The sequence below is a fragment of the Chlamydotis macqueenii genome, chromosome 24 (genome assembly GCF_036417535.1).
Source record: "Chlamydotis macqueenii isolate bChlMac1 chromosome 24, bChlMac1.mat, whole genome shotgun sequence".
In the NCBI taxonomy this organism is placed as follows: Eukaryota; Metazoa; Chordata; class Aves; order Otidiformes; family Otididae; genus Chlamydotis; species Chlamydotis macqueenii.
In genome coordinates, this window is record NC_141579.1 from 614,035 (window position 1) to 638,561 (window position 24,527).

The window sequence follows — 24,527 nt, forward strand, 5'->3', positions numbered from 1 at the left end:
CAGAGACCCTTCCCCCAGCGCCCTCCTCCCCTGCAGCTCCGGGCCGAAGCGTCACCAAAAGCGCCGGCGGCCTCACAGGGCGCCCATCAGCCCAGGCGTGCCACGAGAAACACCTCTTGTATTGACCGCGGCGCTGCGCTCCCGCGATACAGCGCGGAGAGGCCCTTCCCGGAGCGGGGGGTCCCTGTCCCACTGATGTCCCCCCCAACCCCGTCCCACACGGCGAGACCCCCCCCAACCCCCCAAAACGGACTCTATAAGTATGGACACCGAACATCAAGAGGGAAGGGAAGGAGCCGGGTGGGAGAGGGCAGCGGGAAGCGGAGGTGAGCGGCTGGGGAGGCGCGGGGGTGTACGGTCGGGCTGGGGGCGTCCCAAGCCCCCTGACTCGGTGCGTCCTCAGCGGGGTTGTGCTTAGCGTGTACCGGTGGGGCGCTCGGCCGCTCCCGCAGCCCCGCTCTGGAAGAAGCGGGGGGCAAAATCCCAATCCGGCCTTTTTCCCCACCACCGCTCCCGGCGGGGCGCGACCGTCCTGGCGCGAAGCCCCAGCGCCCGCGCGTGGAGGGTCCCGAGCGTTCCCCCGCCAACTCCGGAGGGGCTCAAACGTGCGTCTGCATCCGCCTCTGCAGGGGCCGGCTGGGGTCCGAGTTTTGGGAAGAAGATTGGGAATGGTGGGAGGAGGAGGCCGAAGCTTTGCTGGCCTTGTCGAACTGCACGTAGCCGTCCTGCTTGCCGCTGCTGCTGATGCTGCTGTCGCACTGGGTGTCGAGGAAGGAGCTGCTGTCGCTCATGGAGCCGCGCTGGAACTCGCGCTCGCACAGCTCGATGGAGCTGCTGCCCATGCCCAGCACGAAGCGCTGGCTGTAGTCGTAGAGGCGGCCCTGCCCGCTCAGGGTGCTGTAGATGTTGGTGAAGGACATGCCGGTGGGCACCCGCTGCTTGGCGGCGGGGCGCAGGTCCGCCGGGCAGCCCGACAGCGAGATGGTGGGGGTGGAGTGGTGCTCCTTGAAGGTGTTCACGCTGTAGTAGCCGTTGGTGGGGTCCTGCGGGGCGGAAAGGCGTGGGTGGGGAGGGGGCAGGTGGGTGGTGGTGTTCGGGGCACCCACCCGGCTCACCCACCTGCCCGCCGCAGCGGAGCATCTTCTCGCGACGCCAACGCGTCCCTCCAAATGGGGGCAGAGGCCCCCGCACCCCGCTCTCCTGGCACACACCTTTTTTTTTCAATCCCCAAAGGAGCTGGGACCAGAAAGCGGCACCAGGGGTATCACGGGTACAGCCCAGGCCACGCATGGTGACACCAGGGGACACGAGGACAGAAAGCGACGCTGGGCAAGGGCCCTGCAGCCGCCCAGCCCCTCTTGCAGGAGCGACCTGGCGCGGGGCCGGGGGGGGGCTCTTGGCCCCAACAGCCCCCGGGGCTGGGGACAGAGGGGGCCGCGTCCCCAGGGCCTGGCTCACCTTCAGGTTCTGGAACTCCTTCTCCTCCTCCTTGAGCACCTCGAGCTGCTTCAGCACCGAGTCCTGCTGGAACTCGCTCCGCTCCATCTGCGAAAGGACGCAGGTGGGTGTCAGTGGCCCCACGCACCCACTGTCACCCTGCCGCCCCCCCCCCGCCACGCGGGGCTGCGTGACCCCCACGCCCGCCGTCAGCCCCACGGCATAGCGCCGGCCGAGAGCCGGATTAAGGGACGTGCCCAGCGGGGCGGCGGAGGGCAGCAGAGCCGGGCAGCCGCCCCAAAGTCATGCAGTTCCCTGAGCCGCAGGATTTTTTCTCCTCTGTCCAGGACCACAGAGGCCAGGCTGACGCAGCAGGTGAATTATTTACATTTCCCGCGGTGAAACACCGTTTGATTGAATAATTTTTTTCACTCCCGCCGCTCCTTGGCGGTGTCCCGGCGACGGACGTTGCTGCCCCGGCACGCCGCCTTCACCCACCGCCCCTCGCCTCGTTAATTTTCCTTTGAAGGCCGGGTTGGGAGGTGGGGCAAGGCACAGATTAATCACACCACGGCTTTAATTACCCTTCCTTCAGCACGGTGGGCTTGTGCGGAAGCGGAATAATTACCAACCAATTTCTCGGCTGCATTTTAAAAATTTTTTCCTCTTCTCCCCGTTGATCGCACGCCTCCAGCCCGGTTTCTCTGCCTGGGCGCTGGGACGGCAGCTGCCCTGATCACAGCCCCAGATCGGCCCAAAAATTCCCTTTTATTGCCCAACTTCTCCTTTTTAAAGTGGTAAGTGGTTGCGGAAATCCTCCCTGCGGCACTTTCTGTTCATCTCCTGAAAGCCTTTGATATGGCTATTAAATGCAATAAATTAAAGTACCTGAGCTTTCATAGGGGGGAAAAAATAAAATTACCAGAGTAGGTACAAGTGTCACCCAGGATTAAATTCAGGGCAGCTAAAATGGCACAGGGAGGGTTTTTTTTTTTCTTTTTTCCCCAGCAGCACCCTAAAGCTCCTAAATCATGGCACGGGGATGAGGCGGCCATATAAAACGCATCGAAAGGGTTTCACGGGTCCTGGGTCGGAACAAAAGGAGAAACCACTTCTCCTCCCTGGATTTGGCTGGTTTTCGGCGTGGGTGACCCCGGCGGCCAGGGCGAGATCCGGAGACGGGACGGTCCCACTGGTGGCAAAACCTCCCCAGAACTAATAATTTGGGTCTGACGGGCTTTTTTAAGCCATTTTATGGTGCCTCTCGAGAACGGCTGACGCGATCCAGGCGCTGGGACGCTCCTCAGCCCTGTGGGGACCTGGCCTTTCCGTGGGGCTGGCTGGATGCCGTGGGTTCGGCTGCACCCCGTGGATTTGGGGGGCTGCAGCGAAGCCCTGCACCGTCAGAGGGCACCGAGCCCCCGCGCAAGTGAAGCTGCGTTCAGCTGGGATGTCGAATCGGAGCGACCAGATATTAAATCTTGTGCTTTCATTAGCGGAGACAATCTGTTTTTTTTTTAAATGCTGCTCCCTCCAGAGTTGCCGGCCGGGATCCCTGAGCATCCATCCAGACCCAGCCTCGCTCCTGGCCTCCCCCCCCCACCCACACCGTGTTTAATTAGAACATTTCCTGCTTCTTGGATAATTAATTGGCTGCCACTCAGCCAGGCTCACACCGGTCACACCCGACCGGGGGCGAGGGACAGTGTTTCACGGATTCCCGAGGCAGCGGCTTCCTCTGCTCCCAGCGGGGACCGGCTGCCAGCGAGGAAACAAGCACACAAATATAAAATCTCCGCTGGGACTGCCCAGCCGGCCGACGGTTTTTCGCCTTCCGAGGCCGGTGAGCTCCGTGTGCTGCCCAGCCCAGCGTCCCCAGGTGAAGCTGCATCACCTCGTCCCACCCTTCCCCAAAAATCGTTGCTTTTTGGACGGGCAGAGGCAGCCGTGAGAGCTGGGCTGCGGGCAGAAATGAGCCTGGCCCTGAATTTCACCTCGGCTTTTTCCTTTTTTCCTTTTCCGTGGGGATCTGAGTGGAAAATCCGCCTGGTGATGCTCTGCGGGCTGCGAACAAAGCGGGAACATCCCTCGGAGCAGGTGGGATAGGGGCGGGAAAGAACAGTGAGCAAGGACAAGACCATCGACTTGGCTGCTGGCTGGGGTGTTTGGACTGTTCTGCCCCAAAAATGAACTGACGGCTCCGTTAGAACCATCAGTCCCGTTTCACAGATGAGGAAACTGAGGCACGGAGTCCAAGGACAAAACCCAAAGCACCCAGCTGTGACGACAGAGGAGGTCATGCCGTCTCGGAGCCGACGGTGCTCTTCAACCCAGCCTCAGCCGAATCGGCGTGCCGCTGCAACACGCCCCGGTAGGAGGGAGCAAGCTGCCGCCCTTGATTTATTTTTCCCCAAAATCAGACCCTTTCAGGGGCTCTTTCGCCTCCAGCCGCCAGCCGCTGTTCGCTTTTGGGCGCCTGCGGGCTGGCAGCCCCGTAGGCAGAACGGCTGACGGGGCTGAGGGGAAAAGACGGCGCTGAGACGACGTGAACAGATGCAAATCAGCCGGTGTGACGCGTCTCCTAAGGTGTTAACGAATTTATAGACGCACGAATTGCTGAGAAGCAGGGAGAGCTGCGGAGGTCACAGATGGCTGGAGAACAACAAATGCAGGAATATTTTGGGAGGGGAAGGAGGGGCAGGCTGGCACTCTGCAGCCAGAAATGCTCCGAGACGCCGCGGGAAACTGCGGGGCCATGGTGCAGAGCGGCGATCTCCGCTCCCGACGCTCGGCGGGACCAGCTCGGGCTTGGCCGAGGGGCCAGGCTGGGGAGCGAAAAAGCCGCCGCGGAGCAGCAGGAAGCTGTTTGCAAGCGTGGCCTGCTCTTCGTTAACACCTGCGTTAACGATCTCTGGGTGCGAGCAGCCAGCGTGGCAATGAAATTCGCAGTTGATATTGAACTGCGAGGTGTTCGGAACGTTGTTGAGGGCAAGGAGAGCGTTTCGAAGGACGCCGACGAGGCTAGAGCCCGGGCTGGAAACGGCACGAGGAGCGTAGGGGAGGCAAACGGGGAAGCAGCGAGGGAATCACGCCGCTCCGGGGAGGAGGGGGAGCAAGGGTGCTGTGCGTTGCCCCCGCTCCTGCCGGAGAGCTCTCACCACCGCTCATCAGCAAGGATTAATTTTTTTATAAACCTGATCCACTGTTTCATCGACAAACTCGGAGCCTCTTGGCAGGAATCTGTTCAGGAGCCGAAGGCCAGAGGATGCTGGCAGCGGCTGTGAGGAGGGGGATGAGGGAGAGCGGGGGGACTCCGTGGAGAGAGGGAATTGGGAAGCATTTCCTGGGAACGCTCTTGCCGAAGGCAGATGAGGATGGGGAGGCTCCAGTCCAGGCAGGGGAGGGGGCGTTGGCGTCTTGGCTGGTGACACCAGCAAGCGAAGGAAAAGGCAAACTGGGGCCGAGCCACAGAGAACAGCAGTGAGAGGATGGGGCTGGGGCTGGGCCCTCAGCATCTTGCCCTGCCCGCGTCGGTCGGTCCCCTCGGGCCCCAGGAAGGTGACACCTCCGGGGCTGTCACACACCCAGGTCCGGGCTGGCCCCACACGCCCGGCGGCAGCAATCCGCAACCAACCGCGCGTGCATGCGTCGTTTGTGCACAGGTAACTCTGAAGATGGCTAATTAGCTCGTCATTACACCGTGCTCACCTACGGCGTGTCCACTCGCGGCTTTGCAGCTCTTTCCCCATGCGAGGCGGCAAATTTGCTGTGCAATTAGCCGGCGGGCGGCCAGCTACCGCCGTAAACCTCTCCCAGCTCTCCCTCCTCATCAGACAAGTTTCACTTGAGGAGCTTTATGGCAGGAGGAACCGTCTGTCTCAAGAGCAGGATTTTTTGGAAGAGCATCCTTGCCTTGAGAGGGGATTACGGCACGCGTGCCCGGGCTCGTTACCGTCAAACGCTCACCCGGGGTAATTGCTTACGCGGTGAAGAAGTGAATCCTTACCATCAGCTGCTTGATGGTGGGGTGCTCCTCCGCCTCCCGGCCCGAGGCCGGCTCCTTGTGGACGATCTCCACGCGGATATCGTTCTTGGCAGAAACCACACCTTTGAGATCTAGGCGAAGAGGGAGACGGAGAGAAGGGGTTAGCAGCGGGAAGCAATCGCGGAGCATCCCCAGGGATGCGAACGGCTGGCAGCACCGGGAAAATCAACCCTGGCTCAGCGACGCGCCTGGGGATCGGGGAGCAGCGTCTGCACTGCCGTACGGAACGGGCACGGTAAACCTTCACTGCTGGGGAGCTCAGATTTCTGTTTTAATTCCTTTGGGAGCTCGCTTAGGCTCCGCCGTACTCCCGGTGTTATCGACAGGGAACAACAAAATCATCCCTGGCTGCTGCGCCATGCAGCCGGTTTTCACGCAGGGCAGAGAGAAGCGTTTCTGGAGAGACTCTGTCTCCCCTGAAGGTGTCAGGCGTGCTTTGAAGAAATCACTTCAGCAAAATTAAACCAAAGCCACCGAGCAGCAGGAGCAGAAACGGCCAGGCACACCCGCGATGAAGAGCAGAGCCGGATGCAAAATCTGCACAGCCAGACCTGAACAGCCCGCGGCTTTGAAGCCGTGCTCCAGCCTAGGATCCAGCTCTCGCCTCCCAGGACGGCCGCGCCCACCCTCCCGGGCCCAAAACCACCCTGCGCCGCCGGGCTCGTCACATCAACCTCCAGCCAAGGGGACCGCGCTCAGGCCGGGCCCAGCAAAGGCTGGACCACGCAGGCGGAGGCGGTGGTTTAATCCGTAAACCGAACCGGACCACGCAACCCAGCTCTGTCCCTGAACTCATCCACCTCGGCGTCCCGCGCCCTCGGTATATGCAGCCCCGCCGTCACCCACCGACGTCTCCAAGTCTCAGGGTGCAAGGCAAAGGCTTTCACTGGGAAGTTACTGCGGCTCTTCCTTTTTTTATTTTTTTCCTTGCTGAGACCACGTTCCTGGTGCTGGAGCCTCCGTCTTTAATCACAAGGAGAAGCTAATCACTGTCTTGCACATCCTCTCCCAGGAGCGTCCCCCCTCACATAACGCTGGGCGATTAAGTCACCGAAGATCCAACAACAGATGTGCACTACAGTCTTTAATTTTTTACATTTTTTTTCCTTTTCCAGAGCCTCCGGGCTCCGTGTGTCTGCATTTTTTTGCTGCATCTCCTCCAAGCAGGGTCAGGAATCGCCTCCCCCAGTGCCTTTCGCTGCGGTCGGCAGCCGGTTGCAGCCATCAGGAGAAGTCTTCTCCAGAGTCACCACCGGGTCACCTCGTCCCGTCTGCCGCGAGCCGCGCGGAGCCGTCCCTGCAGCCTGCCGGCAGGTTTTGCTTGCAGGCTGTTGTTTTAAATGACGCAACGCCGTCCCGATATTTGTCCAGGGAGAGGAACCTGCAGTCATCCTGGCAGGGAACGAGTCCCTGCTGATGGCCAACTACTCTGCTGTCCCGTCACCCTGCTGATTTCACACCGCTAACCACGCTCAGAGCCCTCTCCTCGCCTTCTCAGCCGGTGTTTCTCCCTTCCCAACGCTCACCGGCCGCTGCAGAGAGCGGCCGCAGCACCCGGTTTGCGTTAGCACCTGTGAAACCGGCACTCCATGCCCTTCGCCCCGGGACAGCCAAGCCCTCCCCTGCTCCGGTCCCAAAGCGAAGCGGCAGAGAAGGCCTGCGGGAAGCGTGGGGACCCGTGCTCTGCTCCGGGGATGATGCGGTGCAGGGAAAGCGCGGCCGATTACGTCCGACCATCGACACGGTAACGCGGCGCAGCCTCCACCTTCTGCAGGGGCTCGACTCGCGTGTCGACCTCCACAGCACCGATCGGGCCTGGTCCTGGGTCCTGTCCACAGCAATCCTCCCCCAGAAAGCGAGATTAACGACTGCCCCCCCATTTAATTGAGCCAGCAATCCTCCTTTCACTTCCTGGTGCCTCTTTATTGAGGCAACACGACGCCGCGCCGTTTATCGCTCCTCCCCCTCTACCTGCGTCCCTAATTCCGCTTCAACTTGTCTTCCCACGGCGCCAGGCTTCGAAACCCACGTCCCCTGCAACCCCTCCGCTGGCTGTCATTTCCACTCGGAAATACGCATTTTACGTGGAGAAAAATGGAATTATCTCTTCGCCCGCCCACCCCGGCCCTGCCCGAAGGGACGCAGCGGGGCTGGGGGAGACACTTACTCCTCTGGGAGCGGGCGCAGCAGAAGGCGACGATGGTGGCCATCAACACCAGGAACGCCACGCCGGCCCCCACGGCCACTCCGATGATCACCGCCATCGGCACTGACTCTGCAAGAGGAAGGAGAGGGAGCATGAAGCCGGATGAAGGCCAGAGAGGGCGGTTTCCCTCAAGGGACCCACCCCCGGCTACTGGAGAGCGGCCCGGTGAGGAGCCCAGGGAGGGGTTTGGGGCCAAACGGACCTCACCCCCACCTCGTCCCTGCCCGTGGGACGCTGCGATTTGTGCAAGCCCTGACCTCTCTGTGCCTCAGTTTCCCCTGGGAGGAAGAGAAGAGGAGGGAGCCAGGAGAGCGGGTTAGCGCCTGCCCTCCATGGCGCCCTGCGGCTCAGTGAGGGGGCATCGCTAAAGGACGAGGAGCGCAGAAGAAGACGGCGTGGTGGTGTTATTGAAAAAGAGAAATGGCACCGAAGCAGGCTGGGAGAGAGGTGTGACTAGAAATGGATGAATTAACCCAAGAGCCATCCTTCACAGCCTCTGCTGCTTTACATCCCAACCTCCTGAGCTTCTCCCTCGGCTCATCGGCTCCGTCGCCAAATCTGCCGAGAGGGCTCGCGGTGCAGGAATTCCCCCGGCGAAAAGGCAAATCCCCTTGGATGCTCTGCAGGAGCTCCGGGAGCAGAGGCTGGAGCTGGTTCCAGCTGCACCAGCACCCTCCAACATACCAGTTGAGCCACAGCAAGAAGAAACTGGGGTTTTTCTTCTCTGGGTGGCCTGAGGCCACCTGCTAGGCGTTGCTCCTGCCAATGGTGGTGACTCACCACGGGATTATCTTTTGGCTCTCCCAGGGGAATACGGAGCAACGGGGCGAGGGGATGGGAGCCTGGGGTGCCTGGGAGCGTTTGCTGGCTCCCAGCTCTGGGGGAGCGGGATCTGCAACGCCGAGCTCAGCGAGAAGCGGGTAGCGATGGTGATGAAGATGATGGAGAACCATGCAGGGAATGGGGTGGGGAAAGCGCCCGGGGTTCTCCTGGGCTAAAAAAAAAAGGGGCAGTGACAGGAAGCAGTGGTTGGGATGGCAAACGGCATCCCCAAGACAGGGATGAGCCGATGAGGAGCAGTTTGCCGGCTGCGTGGTTCCCCACGGACCCTGCTCCGGCGCAGAGGATGAGGAAGGCACCAAGGACACGTCCCACGGCATCTGCCCAGATAACCACTGCCCCTGCTCCGGCTGCCGTGGATGCTGGCTAGCGCTCTCCCACGATGCTGAGACAAGCTGGTGTCTGCAAATGACCCCGGAAACCTGCCCTTCTCCCTCTTTTCTGCTGCGTGATAGCACCTCAGCGGTGCAACGCCACCCCGCTCTCGGCGGCTGGGGACCCGGGGCACAGAAAGGTGCTGCTGGTCGGCAGAGCGGGTCAGTGGCACAGCGGAGGCCGGGCCGCTCCGGCTTCCCAGTCGGTGCCCCCGTCACTGCCCTGCAGCTCTCCTACGCCCCGTCCTGCCCTGCCTGCCCTGCGGGGAGCCGCCAGGCCGGGAGGAGGACACGGGGTCCCCGGGTGTGTGGTAACGGCTGGGGACAGTTCACCTTCACCGTCAGCTCATCATTTCCGTACCTGCTTGAATACCAGCTCCTGATTTCATTTCCGTACCTGTTTGAAAATAAAGCAAGTGTCCACAGCCTTGCACGGCCCAAGCGCACACGCCAGCCTTCCTGAGCGCTCGGCCCTCGGCTCCGCTGCCCGCTCCGAGTGTGGGGATGGCCCCGTGAAGGGGATGTCCTCTGCCAGCCTACAGCATCCCCCCTGCCTGGGGCAGGGAGGTCCTCTCGCCTCGCCTAGCAGGGATGCTCGGATCTCGGACGCAGAGCCGGCTGTGGATTCGGATGCTCCGACCCGGCTCGGCTGCCCGGCCGCCCTCCGCTGGGACCCAGCCTTGCTGCTGAGCGCTCCCGCTGCCTGGCAGACGACCTGGAAAAACCACTGGCTCTGTTTGCACTGGAAGAAGCCCAAGGCTAATTTTAAGGGGTTCATTTAGCTCTGATTTAATCTGGATGGCAGCCTTGCCTATAAATCATGGCTTAATGAGAACAATCCACCTGCCTGCCCTGGCACTTAATAAAACAGAGGAGAACTGGAGTCCCTCCAGGAGCGAAGCATTTCTGACAAAAGCTGTCTCCCTCCCTTACCACGGAGAGTGGAAATCCCCTGGCCACCCCCTGAGAACCGCTCCAGGTGCCTTCGAGGCCGGGTGGGTAAGCCCAGCCCTGCCGGCACGGTGGCTGGTGGCCAGGGTGGGGGGTTGCCACCAGCCCCAACGCCTTCAACCCACTCACTCCGGTCACCGCGGAGCGGTGGGGTCCGGTAGGAGCAGCCGTTCCTGTCTCTCTGAGGTTGCAAATGACCCTCCAGCTGTGGCACCTAGCATGGCTGGAGCATCTTCACCATCCTTCCCAGTTTCCTCTCTGGCATCCCAGGAGCTTTTCTGAGTGCCTCCTGCCTCTCCCAGCATCTCCCCGCTCTCGCAGCCCGGCCAGGCGCTAATCCCCGCTGCCCGGCAGCCCCCGCCGGCGCCTCTGCGATGCCCACCTTGCTCTTTGAGCCGGATGATCTCCGTGTCGGAGCCGAAGCTGTTCCAGGCAGTGCAGTTGTAAATGGTTTGGAAATCGGCCCGGACGATGTTGCTGATGGTCAGCGTGGAGATAACGCCCTCGTCCGTGCTCACCGTCTCCACTGTGTAACGCCCGGAGGTCCCGGACTCCAGGACGTTCTCCTTCCAGGACCAAGCCTGCCGAGCAAGAGAGGGGTCAGCCCGGCTTTGCCCACCGCGGGGCACCCTGAGGGGTGCAAGGACCCCACCGCGCCCCACGGGGTGCTACTCACAATTCGGTCTGGCGGCGGGGTGCTGCGGATGAAACACTTGATCTGCCCTTTCTGGCCGTGCAGGGCGTGCTGCGTCTGGGTGCTGGAGATGATGGGCGGCCCTGCAAGAGAGAGGAGAGGGGCGCTGGCGTCTCGCAGGGGTGGCTACGGTACCCGTGGCAACGTGGGGGTCTCCCCATCCCAGCTCCCGACGTGGGGAGTGCAGGGAGGGAGGAGGCAGAGGCTGGTGGATCTTCCCCTGCCCCAGCTCAGCCATTTCAGATGTTCGCTTCTGGTTTTGAGTCTGTCACCGGGTTTCTTAGAAAACACAGCCATGCCTGCCCACCCATGGCCATGCGAAGTGGAAAAGCCGCCACGGGAGATGCTGCAAGAGACCAACCTACTGCTGGGGACAACCCCAGCTGGGTCCTGAGCCCAGGTCTCTGCGATGGTCAGAGTGGGAGAGCTTGCTGGGCTCATCCTCTCCCCCATCGACACTTCCTTTGTGGACCTGAGAAACTTCTCCCATTTTTTTTTCTTCCTCCCTGCCCTGCAGCTGAGGTGTTCTTCCAAGAAGAGGCTCAGGGATTTGGGGTAAAGTGGGGCGAAACAGATTTGCCTGACCGATTCTCACCCAAATCGCCCATTTGTGAATTTGGGGAACGCACAAAATGTACCACAATGCTAAATTCTTGGCTCTGCTGCACCCACACATACGATTGCCTACTGAAATCACCCTGGGAACACCATCCTGCACCAAACCTTCACACTCCCCAAGCACTTCCCACCGAGACACACCCCCGTCCTTCCTCCCCGGTGATGCTCCCAGGCGAGACGCACGGAGAAGCAGCTCAGTGAAGTGTGCTTCACCAGCCAGCCACCGGACACGCGGTTCCGGCAGCTCAGGAAATCATCGCCCAAAGCACAGTGCCGTCAAAATTGGACACAGGAGCTGCGTGTGATGGAGAAGGTCAGGACTTGTGTGGATGTAATGGTCACAGCTGTGTGTTAGCGGCAACGTTTGTGTGCCTTTAGATCAGAAAAAGAAAAAAAAAAGACATTTTGTTGCAGTTTTCTGTCCAAGTGCTCTTCTTCAAGATGTTCTAGGCATGCTTCCAAGGCGAGCATTCTCACTGATCCATCTTGAAAGCCCATCTTCTCAAAATGCTGGCCGGGATCTCAGGAGCATCCAGTTGCCTACCTTCAGGAGGACGCAAATGGCACCTGGCCTCCATGAAACAGCTCCTTCCGAGGTGGCAACCTCAGCTAGCCTTGGCCTTCGCTCCCTGCATCCGGCGGAAGAGCCCAGCCAACAGCCAAGTGTGACGGTGGATGGCCCTAAACCTGTGCTGGGGCTTTTTCCTCCTGGATAGGACACGCAATGGGGACCCATTTGGGCCCATCACCTTCCAAGGGTGGCACAAGGCATGCGGGACGAGCTCCTTGGCCAACTAAGCATGTCTTGGGCGATCCTCCCACTCGCTGATGAACCCAACGGCAAGAGCAGCGATGGGATCTGTAGGCCAGGCCTAAATAATAATAATAATAAAAAAGCCATCTTCTTTCTTCTTCAATGGTTGTATGTTACTTATAAATTCTGGAAGCTCTCCAAGACTGGGCTGACGCTAGAGAAAAATGGCTTTAATAATCATTAAAAGGATCATTTTCCCCAAGGAGAGTGGATTTTAAATGGCACAAACGCCAGCGGCTTTGGGTTTTATTACTGCCGTAGGAGTTCAGAGTCGAAGGCTCACGATAATAGCCTACGACTAAAGACCATTTGTGAGACGAACATGCCCAGAAATAACAGCATGAAGTCGCAGCCTCTTCGCGTTTGGGGCTGGTGTTTGATTCTCCACCGGGCTCTGGCTCCTTACGAAGGCTGCCGATCTCCGGCTCGGCGTTCAGCGCTGAGCTCGAGACAGCCCACGGGCAGGAAAAAGCCTTTAAACAACGTTGCCATGGATATAAATGATGGAGCTATTGGTTGCGGTTATTTTTAGCGCTGGTGCCAATCTATTTGTGCCGTCCCAGGGGCTCACAACAAAGGAGAAGGCAGCTTGCTGACTGGGGAGCCTTGGAAGAACGAAAGGATGGCCTGGACTCCTCCGGCCTGCTTGAGTCCATCCGAACGGTTCCTCCCAAGCCCTCGCAGCGATGGAAATGGCTTGGCAGGAGTTTGGTTTGACTCTTTGGTTCCTGCAAGAGCCTCATGCTGCCCAATACTGCAAGGGACATCCCAAGGCGACCCTGCGACCTTGGGGTGCTTCTCTTACCGGGATGGGCACCTCCACCACGCTGGCGTGCAGCCAGGAGCATCGAGAGGCTCTGGCTCGTGCCGGGGCCATAAATCCGATCACTGCTGACTTCCGATGGCACCAACAGCTCCTCGCTCCCGTCTCTGCCTCTGCTGCTCCGGCCCTGCCAAACGCTGCTCATCTGCATAATCCTCCTTCCGGCTAACGAGACGCTGAATCGTATCTGCTTCCTCTCAGGCTGCTGGCCTCGTGCTCCGGCTCGGGGACGGGCTGCCAGCCCCTCGCTGCAGCCACAGACCCGGGAGAGCCGGCTGCAGCCAGGGCAGGAGGATGCTCTCCCACCCCCGGCATCGCGCTGCCAGCGTTTCGGAGAGTTTTGAGAGCGGATGGGCCGCTACGGGCAGGACTGCAGGCTCGGGCTGGGGGGATGACGACCCCTCAGTTGGGAGAAAGGCACCTCATCATACCAAGATAATTGCAGCACCCTCTGGATTTAAAATCATTTGAAAACATGAAGCGTTCAAGTTCCCTCTCAAATTACAGCGGAACAGACTTTCAGGAGAACTCATTAGCTGGATTAGACGCACCGCGCCGTGCTCCCGGAGCTGGAGAGCTGCTCCAGCTCGCGGACGGGCTGCCAGCCCCGGCGCTCGGTGGGTGTTGGGATGCTGCTCTGGGGCTTGCCCACTTTGGTTCTCCCAGCTTGGAGGGCGAGGAGACTCCTGGCCAGGGATTCTCCCGTGGCGTCGGGTCCAACTCCCGCGATGGCATGTCCCAACGTCGGCACCTTGGGGTTGCGCCAAACCCCAGCAGCGCACCCCCCAGCAGCGCATCCCAGCGGGACAGGACGCTGCCGACAGTCGGCTCCTGGCAGATGCTCCGAGTTGAGCGGTGAACCTCAGGGATTTCAGTCGCTCCCTCCTCAGCTCTGCAAGGGGAAAAGCTCAGCGGTGGCGTACGCTGCAAAGCTCTCCAGAGAAGTTTTTCGCTCTGCATTCCAGGCGGACGCGCGCCTGGTAGGTGTCAGGAAAAGAGCAGGTTCTTTGTTTCTGCTAATTTGTTGCTTTGTTTTTCCGCGAGCTACTTTAATTGTAATTAAAACCCAGCAGCCGCCGGGGAAGGAGCATGCAGGCGCCACGGAGCTGAGCTGAAGTCATAGGAGGGGTTGGTTTTCGGTCCCCTGCTGTGTTGCCCTTGGCTTCCCTTTCCAGCTTTATCTGCATTTAAAATGAACGCTTGCCGCCGCCTGTGCCGCTTCCCTGCTTATTTCCTTCTCTTTGTGACAGCGAGGGGGACTGAGACCTGCCGGTGTGTCACGCAGGTGAGAGACAACGCGGAATTCATCCTCTATTCAAATCATTTGCCGCCCGCCCGGCTCTTTCCCTTCCGTATCTGAAAATCCATTATCGGCTGCTGCGGGATCCTGGCCAGGTCCTTGTTAAACACCAGGGCTCTGGAATGCTGCCCAGCTCCCCGGGCACGGGTGAGGGTCCGGGCCACGTCCCGACACCCCGAGAAGCCGTGGAGGAGCTGCCTCTCACAGGTATCCTCAGGCGGGCTCGGGGAGAGCGATGGGGCTGCCGGTCTCAGATCCAGGCTCAATTCCCAACCGTGCTCTCCGACCTCGCAAGGGTTTTGTGAGATAAATCCATTACAGTTTTACAGACATCAGCTCCCAACTACTCAACAAACCCCTGTTGATAACAATAAACCAAGCAGGTCTTAGATAAAGTTGGGTTTTTTTTGTTTAAGCCATGTATCTCCAGACAAATGAATGCAAAATCCTTGTCTGCAGTGGAGGACACACTCCACTCCTGGGATTTGCTCTATGAGCCAATATCCAAGGGGATAATTTGGCAACGTGAGCTGTCAGAGCAACCATGAGATGGCAGGATGGGAGGGCAACAGGAAAGCAAGAGGTACCGTTGACGGTGAGCGTCACCTCCCGCTCCCCGGCGCCGACCCGCGGGACCACGGCCCGGCACACGTATTTCCCGGCGTCTTCCTGGCGGACGGACTTCAGGGTCAGCTTGTTCTCGTTGCTCAGCACCTGGAAGAGAGGAGATGGACAAGAAACGCATTACAAGCTCAAGAAACAGAGAAAAGGAAGTGGGTGAGCCTGTTACGTGGCGTGGAAATATCACTTACTGCTGTTGACCAAGAAATAAAGAAACGACCCCGTTTTGGGGGGGAAATACAAGTCCTGTTCCTGTTAATTCAGATTTTTACAAACTCCAGTTTTGCAAGAAGTTCAAGATACAAGAGAAAAATCAGTGAGAAAAATCAGACTTCTTGGACCTGGACCAGAACAGCCTTGGAGAGAGCCACGCTCCACACTGGCATTTCTGTCTTTGGAGGTGGAGGGGGGGCTGCCAGGATGGGCTCAGAAGTGGTGGGAGACCAACTGGGATTGCTGGGAACTGGGTCTGGATAGCAGGGGAAATCCCAGCTGGTTTTGGCAAGCCCTCCCTATCGACCGGCTGCGACGCGGCCACCAGCCACGCCGCCCCCCTGCAATTAGCAGCTTTATTAAACCTTGAAAATTGTCGAAGCGGAAAGATTGGGCTGAGGTTGTCAGCAGAATCTCGGCACTGGTGGTGTTTAAAAAGACGTGGCCAGTTTAAAACGAACAGTGGCTTTGGGAGCAATGAGTTCCCGTGCTGGAAACGTGCGGCTGGTGGCCCACCACCTCTCCTTCCTTCCAGCACCTGCTTGCTCGGTGAGCCCCGGCTCCGCTGCCCGCTGCTCCCAGAGCTGCCGCTGCCGGGGATTTTGTGCTGATGTTCTGCAAAGCCCCGAGCGGAGGTTGGACACGGCTCTGGGTCTCCCTGCAGCAAGGAGATGGGGGTCTCACCCTTGTGAGCATCTCATGTCTCCCCGGGCCGACTGCAAAAGCTCCTTAGGCTTTTCAGGACAAAAGAGACGTGGAGAAGTCTGCTGGGCCAGAGCCAGGCTTCCCCAACTGGAGCAGGCTCTGGCCCCCAGTGCAGGTGAGCTGGGGCGAATATGCTAGAATGTGAGCTCACAGGTTTGGAGGCCAGAAAGGACCATCCCTGAAAGGACCATTCTTGAAAGGACCATCCCTGAAAGGACCATCCTGGGAAGGATCATCCCAGACAGGATCATCCTGGGAAGGATCATCCCAGAAAGAACCATCCCAGAAAGGACCATCCCAGAAAGGATCATCCCAGAAAGGACCATCCTGGAAAGGATCATCCTAGAAAGAACCATCCCAGAAAGGACCATCCCAGGAAGGACCATCCCAGAAAAAGGTCCGCACACAGGCGATTCGCAGAAGCGCTACCCGTCACCGAGAGTTTAGGTGATGCTCTGGCCTCTGTTCAACCCTTCTGCCCATCATCGTGGGAATCAATTATCCTATGAGGACTCTTCTGCAAACATCTTGTGCTCTGGAAGGTGGCTCTGCTAGGACTCGACGAAGCAGGGCCAGACAACCCGCCGCCTCGATTCCTCTGCATGGATTTTCTGCAGTCTGGTTTTCCCTCTGCGATGACATTGGCTCTGCAGTGCCATTTGCAGAAGCCTCGTAGGTCCAGCATTTGTCCACCCAGGAGCTCTCAGTCCGTAGGTGTGAGCTCTGCTCCATGGGGACCATCACGCACCACCTCACGCCCTGGATGCGGCATTCCCCACCGCCCCGGCAGTGCTCCTTACCACGCCCGAGCCTCGCTTCATCCAGACGATGGTGAGAGACGGGTTTCCAGTCCAGGCACAGTTGAAGACTGCGTCCGAGCCCAGGTCAACGAGGAGGGACTGTGGTTCTGTCGCCATCCTGGGTCCAACTGCACAGAGGAGACCGGAGTTACTCCCAGTGTCAACCAGAAACCCTCAAACCAAAGAGGTCACCGTGTCAGAGGAAGCATGGTAGATCTTGACGGACCTATGGGTCACAGCCACGTACGACCCCCCAGATAAATAACAGCCTGAGACAGGTGCCTGCTGCAACCCAAAGACCAGTGCCATGAGCTGTGCAGGAGGAAATCATGGGTCCCACCACCAAAGCATTTACAAAGTCTGAGCTGCAAGAGGGCCCAGCAAGTCCTCGTCACCCCGGGCAAGTCAGACCTAGCCGTGCCCCCTTCCCGTTAATTTTCGGGTCCTGCTTAGCCCTGGGAAGCCAGTCTCAAGCGGCAAGATTACTTACAGTACACGTCCACGGTCCTGCTGATGTTCGTGCTGCCCAGCGCGTTGGTGACCTCGCAGGAGACGGGCTCGAAGAAGAAGGTATGGTCCACGATGGTTTCGTAGAAGTCACCGGATGCTTCCTTTATCACCTGGCCTTTCTTCGCCCACCTGTTGAAGAAGAAAGAGCATCGTCGTCCTGCTGTTCTGTGTTGCCTGCGATAAACCAGAATGGCTATTTCCCTGGGAAAGCCTGTTTTCCTGGAAATACGCCTCGTTCCTTAGGATGGTGGGGCACGGGTGGAAGACCTCGATGTCAAGAGGGGTGGGACATGGAGAGTGTCTGCTGACGGGGAACCACAGTGCCAGGAGCGCAGACCCTTTCCCAACGCTCGCCAACCAACACTGCTGGTCCTTCCACACCAAACCCACCAAAAACCTTTTCAGCTTCCTCCCATTTTCACCCTTTTCTTATTTTTTTTTTTATTTTTACCAATCAAAGAGAACTTCATCCCTTTGAGGCAGCTGAAATAACATCACCGTGCACAGCCAAGCTGGCATTTGCAACACCGCAACTTGCAGATTGTCTTGGAGAACAAGCTGTCAACTCAGCGCTTGAATGAAGCCGCTGTTCGCCAAACAATGAGCAAATGTGACCCAACAGGGCACCATCTGGCAACCTGCCACTCCGGGGCGGGTGGGAAAGGCAGGAGATGCTGTCAGGCGGCGTGCAGCGCCAGCCGCTCTTTAGGGGAAGGGAAAGAACGTGTAGGCAGCAGCCTGGGGAAAAAAAAATTAAAAAAAATCCTCCTAAACCAACTGAATTTCCCTGAGGAAGCTCAGCCCCTGTTGTCTTGGGGCTGTCCTCCTCCGGTTGGGATGTTCCGGTTGGGGAAAGACGCAGGCACTGGGACATGCTCCATCAGGCCCCGGAGAGACGAGCCATGGAGGCCACTTCCCACGTGGGGAAGCTTGGCGTGTTAACGAGGGAGGTGCCTCCCGTGGAAAAGCCAGCAGAAGCGACGCCTTCCAGGTGCCGCTGCAAAGGTTGGAACGGTCAGCGACGCTTTGGTGATGCCCTTCTCCTTCCAGAGGGAACTGCAACCCAAGCAAAGGGGCTTGGAGAGGTCAGCCAACAAGACTGACGCTGCCCATCGCGGGGCGGACGCAGCATCTTATCCCGTGGGATGCTCCGGCTCTGCGGCAGGAGAGCCTGGCTGATCTGCCAGAGCCCGGTATCTCATGCCTGAAGCTCTGCAGAGGTTGTGGGGTGGAGAAGAGACACATCTTTGTTTCCTCCTGTTTGGTTTGCAAGTCAAAAAGCCACACTTCAGCAACACATGGTGAAAAAAAGCAAGTCGGAAAGACGTAGAAAGCCAGAGGGACTGGGAAACTTGGTGAACATGGAAACACCCTGTATTTTTTTATCCAGAGTATTTCTGCTCCGTTAAGCTCCTTCCACAACTGTGTCCCCAGCCACGAGCAGATTTCCAGCCTCCAAAGGGTCTCGTTCTGCTGCTCGGGTGCTCACGGGAGGCACTGGGAACGTGAAGCCACTGCCTCGCCGCGGTCCCTCGACCTGCTGCCCACACTGTTGGGGGTACAGCCCAGGATGCGGTTGGCTTTCTGGGCCGCAAGCGCACATTGCCGGCTCATGTTGAGCTTCTCGTCCACCAGCACCCCCAAATCCCTCTCCTCAGGGCTGCTCTCCATCCGTTCTCCGCCCAGCCTGTGTTTGTGCCTGGGATTGCCACGACCAGGGGATTGTTATAGACAGCAGTGAAAAAAGAGTTATTAAAGGATAAAAAACCCCGCACCCGTACTGGGTCCTTTTAACACTTGAAGATAAAGAGGGAGGGAAGAATTTTCGAAGGAGACGTTCTCCAGGGAAACAGCATTTTTCGGCCTCCATCGATCGCTTCCCGGCTAAGAGCGCTCACGAGCAAATAAGAACGGACAGTTTGGGATACGCCAGCTCACAAGCAAAGCCGCGGCGCTGTTTCGGTTTCCACATGGCAGTGACCTGCTCTGGTTTCCGAAGGAAACCCGCTGAAAGCCGAAGCTTCATCCCAGGGGAAGACTGGACTCAGCCAAGTCTTCTCCTCCAGCATCCAGCAGGCATCACCAGCACCCACCCTGGCGCACAGGGATGCCGGGGCTCTCCGAATCCCGCGGTACCCCCACCCAGCCCTACTGAAACCCGTCCTGCGGGCTGCATGGATCCTCCCTAGCGAGTTTTTTTTTCGCAGCACGCGCGCTCTGTGAACCAGACCTCCCGGCAGATCGGCATATAACCCGGGGAAGCGGAGTGTGTCGTAATTTTTAATTAACAACGTGAAAGAAAGCGGTTGCTTGCCATATAAATTGTGTTTACTAAGAATGACTTAAAACAGATAAATATTTTCTTGGCCGCATTTTAATTGCTTAATAAAAGCACCAAGAACACCCACAAACACCTTAAACAAATGCCTGGCTCATGGAATGCATTAATTAACATTTCATTCCTGGGAATGGCGATTAATCGCTACAAATTGCTCGGAGAACGGGTTTTGTTGCTTTATTGCCAGCAGGACCTACAATTCCTAGTGCCGGAACGTGGCAGCCCCCCCTCACCCTCAGAGAGCCGTCCCACACGCGCGACAGCCGCCAGCACCACCGCGCGTCGCTCCACCGCCCTCGTAACCCTGGCGTCCTCGGCGGGGAGGAGCTGGCGGAGAAGGCCGGTGTCTCAGGGGTGATGTTCCAACATCCCTCGGAGGTCCGTGACGGGCAATGGCGGCAGACGGCTCGTGCCGTCTTTGCAGAGCATCTCCCCGTGCGTGACGGCCTTGTGAGAAATGACGGAGCGATCAACACGGCCCGAGCGGTGTCCCGTTGCCCTCCTGCGCGGCTCTGCCGTGATGCATTGCGCAAATTATTTCTTTATTAAGAGCAAATTTCCATAATGGTGATCTACGGGGTTATTCCTCTCCTCCCGCCCGCTCCCTCCCTAACGAAGACGGGTGGGCCCCCTGCGGTTCCTCAGCCTCACGTCCGCGTCTGCCGGCCTCCCTCCGCGCTGGTGCAGCGGGCTCATTTATCAGCCAGCGCAGGCGATGGGTAATCTCCCCGCCATCTAAATTACAGGGCTGGGCCTTGCAGCTTGCAGTCGAATCAAGTTCAGGAGGGCAGAGCCCTGAGCAGAGCGCCGAGCATCCTTGCAGTCCTTGAGGACGCGGGCCGGGAGAGCAAAGATGATGGTACCCACCACACCCAAGGCTTCCAAGCCGCCCGTTCCCCTCCTGACAAACCTCCATCCACGCACGGCTGCTGCGGTGACGGCCTCTTCCCAGCCTCTCCGTCTCCGACGCAGGCATCTCGGCTCCACCGCGCAGTGAACCCAGGTGCTCACAGTGGAGACGCTGCACTCGGAGCGGAGGTGCCAATTTTGCTAATCTCCCCCTGCCTACTTTTTTTTCCCATGTGGCTTTTCCTCTGACACAAATAAACAATGAGAAAGATTGCAAGCTTTTCCCGAATTTCAAGAGTTCAGTGTGTCTTTAGCGTCTGATTGCGCTCGCTGCGCTGCACCAGTTGCCGCTACTGGAGTCTGATTGTTTTTAAACACTCTGGGGTTTGTGATGATCGTAATAACACCTCGCTGCGCAGAAGACACCTCTGCCTTGATTTCCTATCCAATCCCAGCTCCGGCGTTGCCCCTGCTGCAAAGGAGCTGAGCCTGATTGCTCATCAATCCGCAGTCTTTCAGCGAGGTGTCTATCTGTGGCGCGCGGGTTTTGCGTCTCCTCCTCACCGGCTGCGAGTCCTGATGGTGGGAAAAATCAGTGAGGGGCTCCTTACAGCTCCCCAAATCCCGCCTGAACGTCTGCAACCGGAGTTCAGCTCCTTGGAGAGCATCAGGGTACCGGAGCAGGGATCCAGGAGCATCCTGGTTCCTGGAGGAACCGGACTGAGAAGGTTTCTCTTTGCCAGAGCTCTCCCAGAGCACGTCACCGGCACAGCCTGTACAAGCCGCCATTCATTTTGGTGAGAAAACAATCAAAACAGCCTTTCACGTAGCGCAGTGATCAGAACAAATTGGCTGCAGGAGCCGAGGGGAGGAAGTAAACAAAGCTCTTAACTTGTCAATGACTTGACTGATCAACCGTTGGAAATGGCCAAAGCCGGCCGATGAGCCGTGCAGATAATCAATGGCGTAATTCCACGCGTCGCAGCCTCAGGACCGGGCACGACCGGGGTTTGCAGTTCCAAGATCCGGGAGCGTTCCATGTGGACTGCTGCGCATGCCAGAGATGTGGGGTGGCCACGGACCCCACGGGTGGCTTGGCCAGGGGACGGCGAGAAATAACACCTGCCCGGTGCACATGCATCCCATGCTGGACCATGGGCCGGGGCGCCGATATTTGCTCCCGCCTCGGCACGAGGGGCTGGAGGGGATGCTCATCCCCTCTGGAAGGAAACCAGAGACGTGCTGACGGAAAAGCTGTTACTGTTCCAAAGGAAAAGCACAGAACTTCACGGGCTGGGGGATTCCTCCTGCAAATCGAGCTGTTTTCTGGACAGATCTAAACAAAATGCAGACGCCTTAGATCCGGCTTAAAATCCCCCCCTCCTCCACCCCCTCACACGAGAGGGCTGCGCACCAATCCTGCCCTCGTTAACCTGGTTTTTGGCACTTCTCTTGCCACCATGGATGCTCTTCTGCCCCTCCCCTTCCACAAATCCACCCTCTTTTGCAGCAAATCCTCTCCCCTCCTTAAACCCTTGGCCCCAGAGTCCCAGGATCATAGGAAAACTGTCCTTGTTTCCTCAAGTTAAATTACCGTCGTTAAATTCCTGACTTTTCCAGCTGCAGAGAACGTTTAAAACCATTCAGACGGGTCTGAAGAAGCAGGCTACGACAGCCAGCGGCCAAAACTGCTTATCCTGGGGCAACACCGGGGATGTGAGCCACCCCTCAGTCCTGGAGGTGTCACCTCTCCTTGCGGACTTCACCCCTTCGGCAGCGACGCTGCATTTCATCTCTCCTGCCTCCATCGTCTTGACTTATCCCGTCACACAACGATGTGACTAATAGCTTAACCATTCTTTCTTGCGCGGAGAGGGTAATCCAATTGCATCACATGGTTTGTGTTTCCTCAAGTCATTTAATGGGATTAGTCCTTTCTGGGGTCTTCCTACCCGACTCCACCCCCGTAGCAGGATTTCTTTGGCCAGATTTACGGATGCTGGCACGTCGAAGTGCTAATTCTTTGCCGTGTTTATCCTCCTGCTTAGTACAGAGTGAATCTGGGCTGGGAAGTTGCTCAAACTCGCCTTTCCCTCTAAGACAGCTCCTTATTTTTCACCTAAAAACCATCACCTGTGCTTGCGGCCTTTACAACTTTGCACCTCACCGCGCAATTCCTTTGGGATTTGCAGGGAAAAACCCCAAACAGTGGTAAATAAAGACAGAAAAGCCCAGCCCTTCATCAGCGTAAGGAATCTGCTGCCAAGGGGATCTTGAAGCCGGCGCTGGGCTGTGTTTCGGATCACTGAAGCCACCTAATCCGCATGCTCCAGGGCGGAAATGATGGGCGTGCAACCAGGAACGGCTCCTCCATGTGCAAGCAGGAACGGCTCCTGCCTCCTGCGTGGCCAGAGAGCTGAAGGGTGGCTGGGGCTTTTCAAAGGGTCTTCTCTTTCTTGGCTGGCTCCTAAAGCTCCTCCACGGTTTCCACCTGGGAAGTTCTCAAGGGCTTTGTGGTTCGATCTCTGTAGCGTGAGAGGGCTCAGCATGCACCACGGAGACCTCTCACCGGCGTGGAGAGAGGAGACAGACCCGGAGACAGTTTATATTAACTCTTCAAGGAAGGTGACCAACCACGGATGTCCCCCTAAAGCCCTTCCCCCGTGACAGCTTCTGTTGCCATCCCATGGTTCAGTCTCCCTTTTTTAGGCTCTATCTGTCTGAATTCTGGCACGTCCTCAGCTTGGTGTGAGGCACAGCTCCGTCTCTGGCAGGTTCCTTGGCCAGAACAGTTAATTATTCAGGGCTGAACTGTGGCTAGATCAAACGATTCACGTTAGGATTATCAACAGAGACAACCGTGCTCGGAGGCGAGCACCCTAGGTGAAGACGGGCTGAGTCCTAATTATGTGGGAAGCTTCTTGCAGAAGATGCCAAGGGCAGCGATTTCTGCATAATCCAACATGGGCTCCCGCTGGCTGAACGGCGATTAACTTGGGGATCTGGCAGTTCATCAGGAGGAATAATAAATGACATACCCAGAAACGCATTTCTGTCGTGCTAATGCAAACACACAGGGAACGTATGGGTGGAGAAGGAGAATAAAGTTGCAAGTTTACCAAACAATCTGTTCATCTTGTCACTGTGAAATCCATCCATCCATCCATCCATCCATCCATCCATCCATCCATCCATCCATCCATCCATGCCAGGCCAGGGTGGCCGGGGCTCTGAGCAACCTGATGTGGTTGGAGATGCCCCTGCTCCTTGCAGGGGGGTTGGACTGGGTGGGCTTTGAAGGTCCCTTCCAACCCAAACCATTCTGGGATTCTATCCATCCATCCACCCCCAAACTGGTGCTCAAGTCCCTGTTCTTGGCCAAGCCTCTTGAATCCCCTCAGACCATCCCGCTCTTCTCAGTCACGTCATGAGAAAATAACCAACCGTGGCTGCGTACTGGTACAACTGACCGACCCGCAAGCACTTTGCGATTATCTATCCACTTCTGTATAAAACAGCAAGAAACAGCATTTCCAAAAAAAATAAGTCTCCCGAAGTAAAAACAATTAAGTCCTTAATTACACACTTCAACAGCAAAGCGGAGCTGAGCAATAAGCGTGGCTTGATGCTTCACAGACACACGGCCTTCTAATCCAGAGCCAACAGCTTGTGTTCCGCCTTCGCTTCACTATCTGCCAACTGCTTCCAGCGAGCTGGACAGGAACACAAACCCAAGGGTAACGTGAAGTTAGCAGAGCCCCTCCACGCCTGACGCTGGATGAGACCAGAACCATTCTGGGTCTTTCTGGGACGGGCTGTGAAAGGCTAGGTGCTGCCTACCACAAACAAGCACGCCAAGACAACTTCATGGCAGCCGGAGAGGTGGCTCGGGACGCGCAGCGTGTCCTCGCCACAGCTACCAGAGCCATCCAGGTTGGGGGAGGAAAGGCTCTCCTGCCAAAAACTGCCCCAGCCCAGCTCGTGCCATGCCAGCTTTTCCCTTGCTTTTCCCTGGATTTGCTGCTTCCTGGCGAACCCAGCCTGACCTTCCAGCCGAGCCAGCCTGTGCGACATTTCCTGAAGCTCCGCGGCAGATCCGCGCGCCAACAGCCGACATACGGCAGGATGAGCGCCCTGATTGCCTGTGTCTGAGACCAGTCACCGGGGAAACTCCCAGGACATGTGTTCCTGGGGGGCGAGCGGGACCCAGTGGGTTTATTTTGGGACGCCACCAAGCTTTCTCGTACTCATGCCATGTTGGCCAACGTTTTGCAGCTCTCCTGATGGCTCTTTTAAGCAGAGACATTTCCAAGGACGTTGCTTGAGGAGTCAGTTGATGACCTGTAACCGATGCCGACTGCGATCACCAAATCACCACTGGCTTACCAG

General features: G+C 58.0%; 1 protein-coding gene across 6 annotated transcripts in view; it reads right to left on the reverse strand.

Annotated features, from left to right (window-relative positions):
- Positions 1-468: 468 nt before the first annotated feature.
- KIRREL3 (kirre like nephrin family adhesion molecule 3) overlaps positions 469-24,527 on the reverse strand; it is a 282,072-nt gene continuing 258,013 nt past the window's right edge. For 5 of the 6 annotated variants that reach the window (XM_086766284.1, XM_086766282.1, XM_086766286.1 and 2 more), the window contains 10 exons: positions 16,932-17,080; positions 16,442-16,569; positions 14,690-14,816; positions 10,530-10,630; positions 10,236-10,434; positions 9,264-9,299; positions 7,650-7,757; positions 5,444-5,553; positions 1,459-1,545; positions 469-1,043 (listed from right to left, as the gene is read on the reverse strand). In XM_086766284.1, the coding sequence (XP_086622410.1) occupies positions 600-1,043; positions 1,459-1,545; positions 5,444-5,553; positions 7,650-7,757; positions 9,264-9,299; positions 10,236-10,434; positions 10,530-10,630; positions 14,690-14,816; positions 16,442-16,569; positions 16,932-17,080 (1,489 nt within the window). In that variant the 3' untranslated portion in view covers positions 469-599. The remainder of the gene's footprint in view (positions 1,044-1,458; positions 1,546-5,443; positions 5,554-7,649; positions 7,758-9,263; positions 9,300-10,235; positions 10,435-10,529; positions 10,631-14,689; positions 14,817-16,441; positions 16,570-16,931; positions 17,081-24,527) is intronic. The other variant, XM_086766283.1, reaches the window with a different exon arrangement.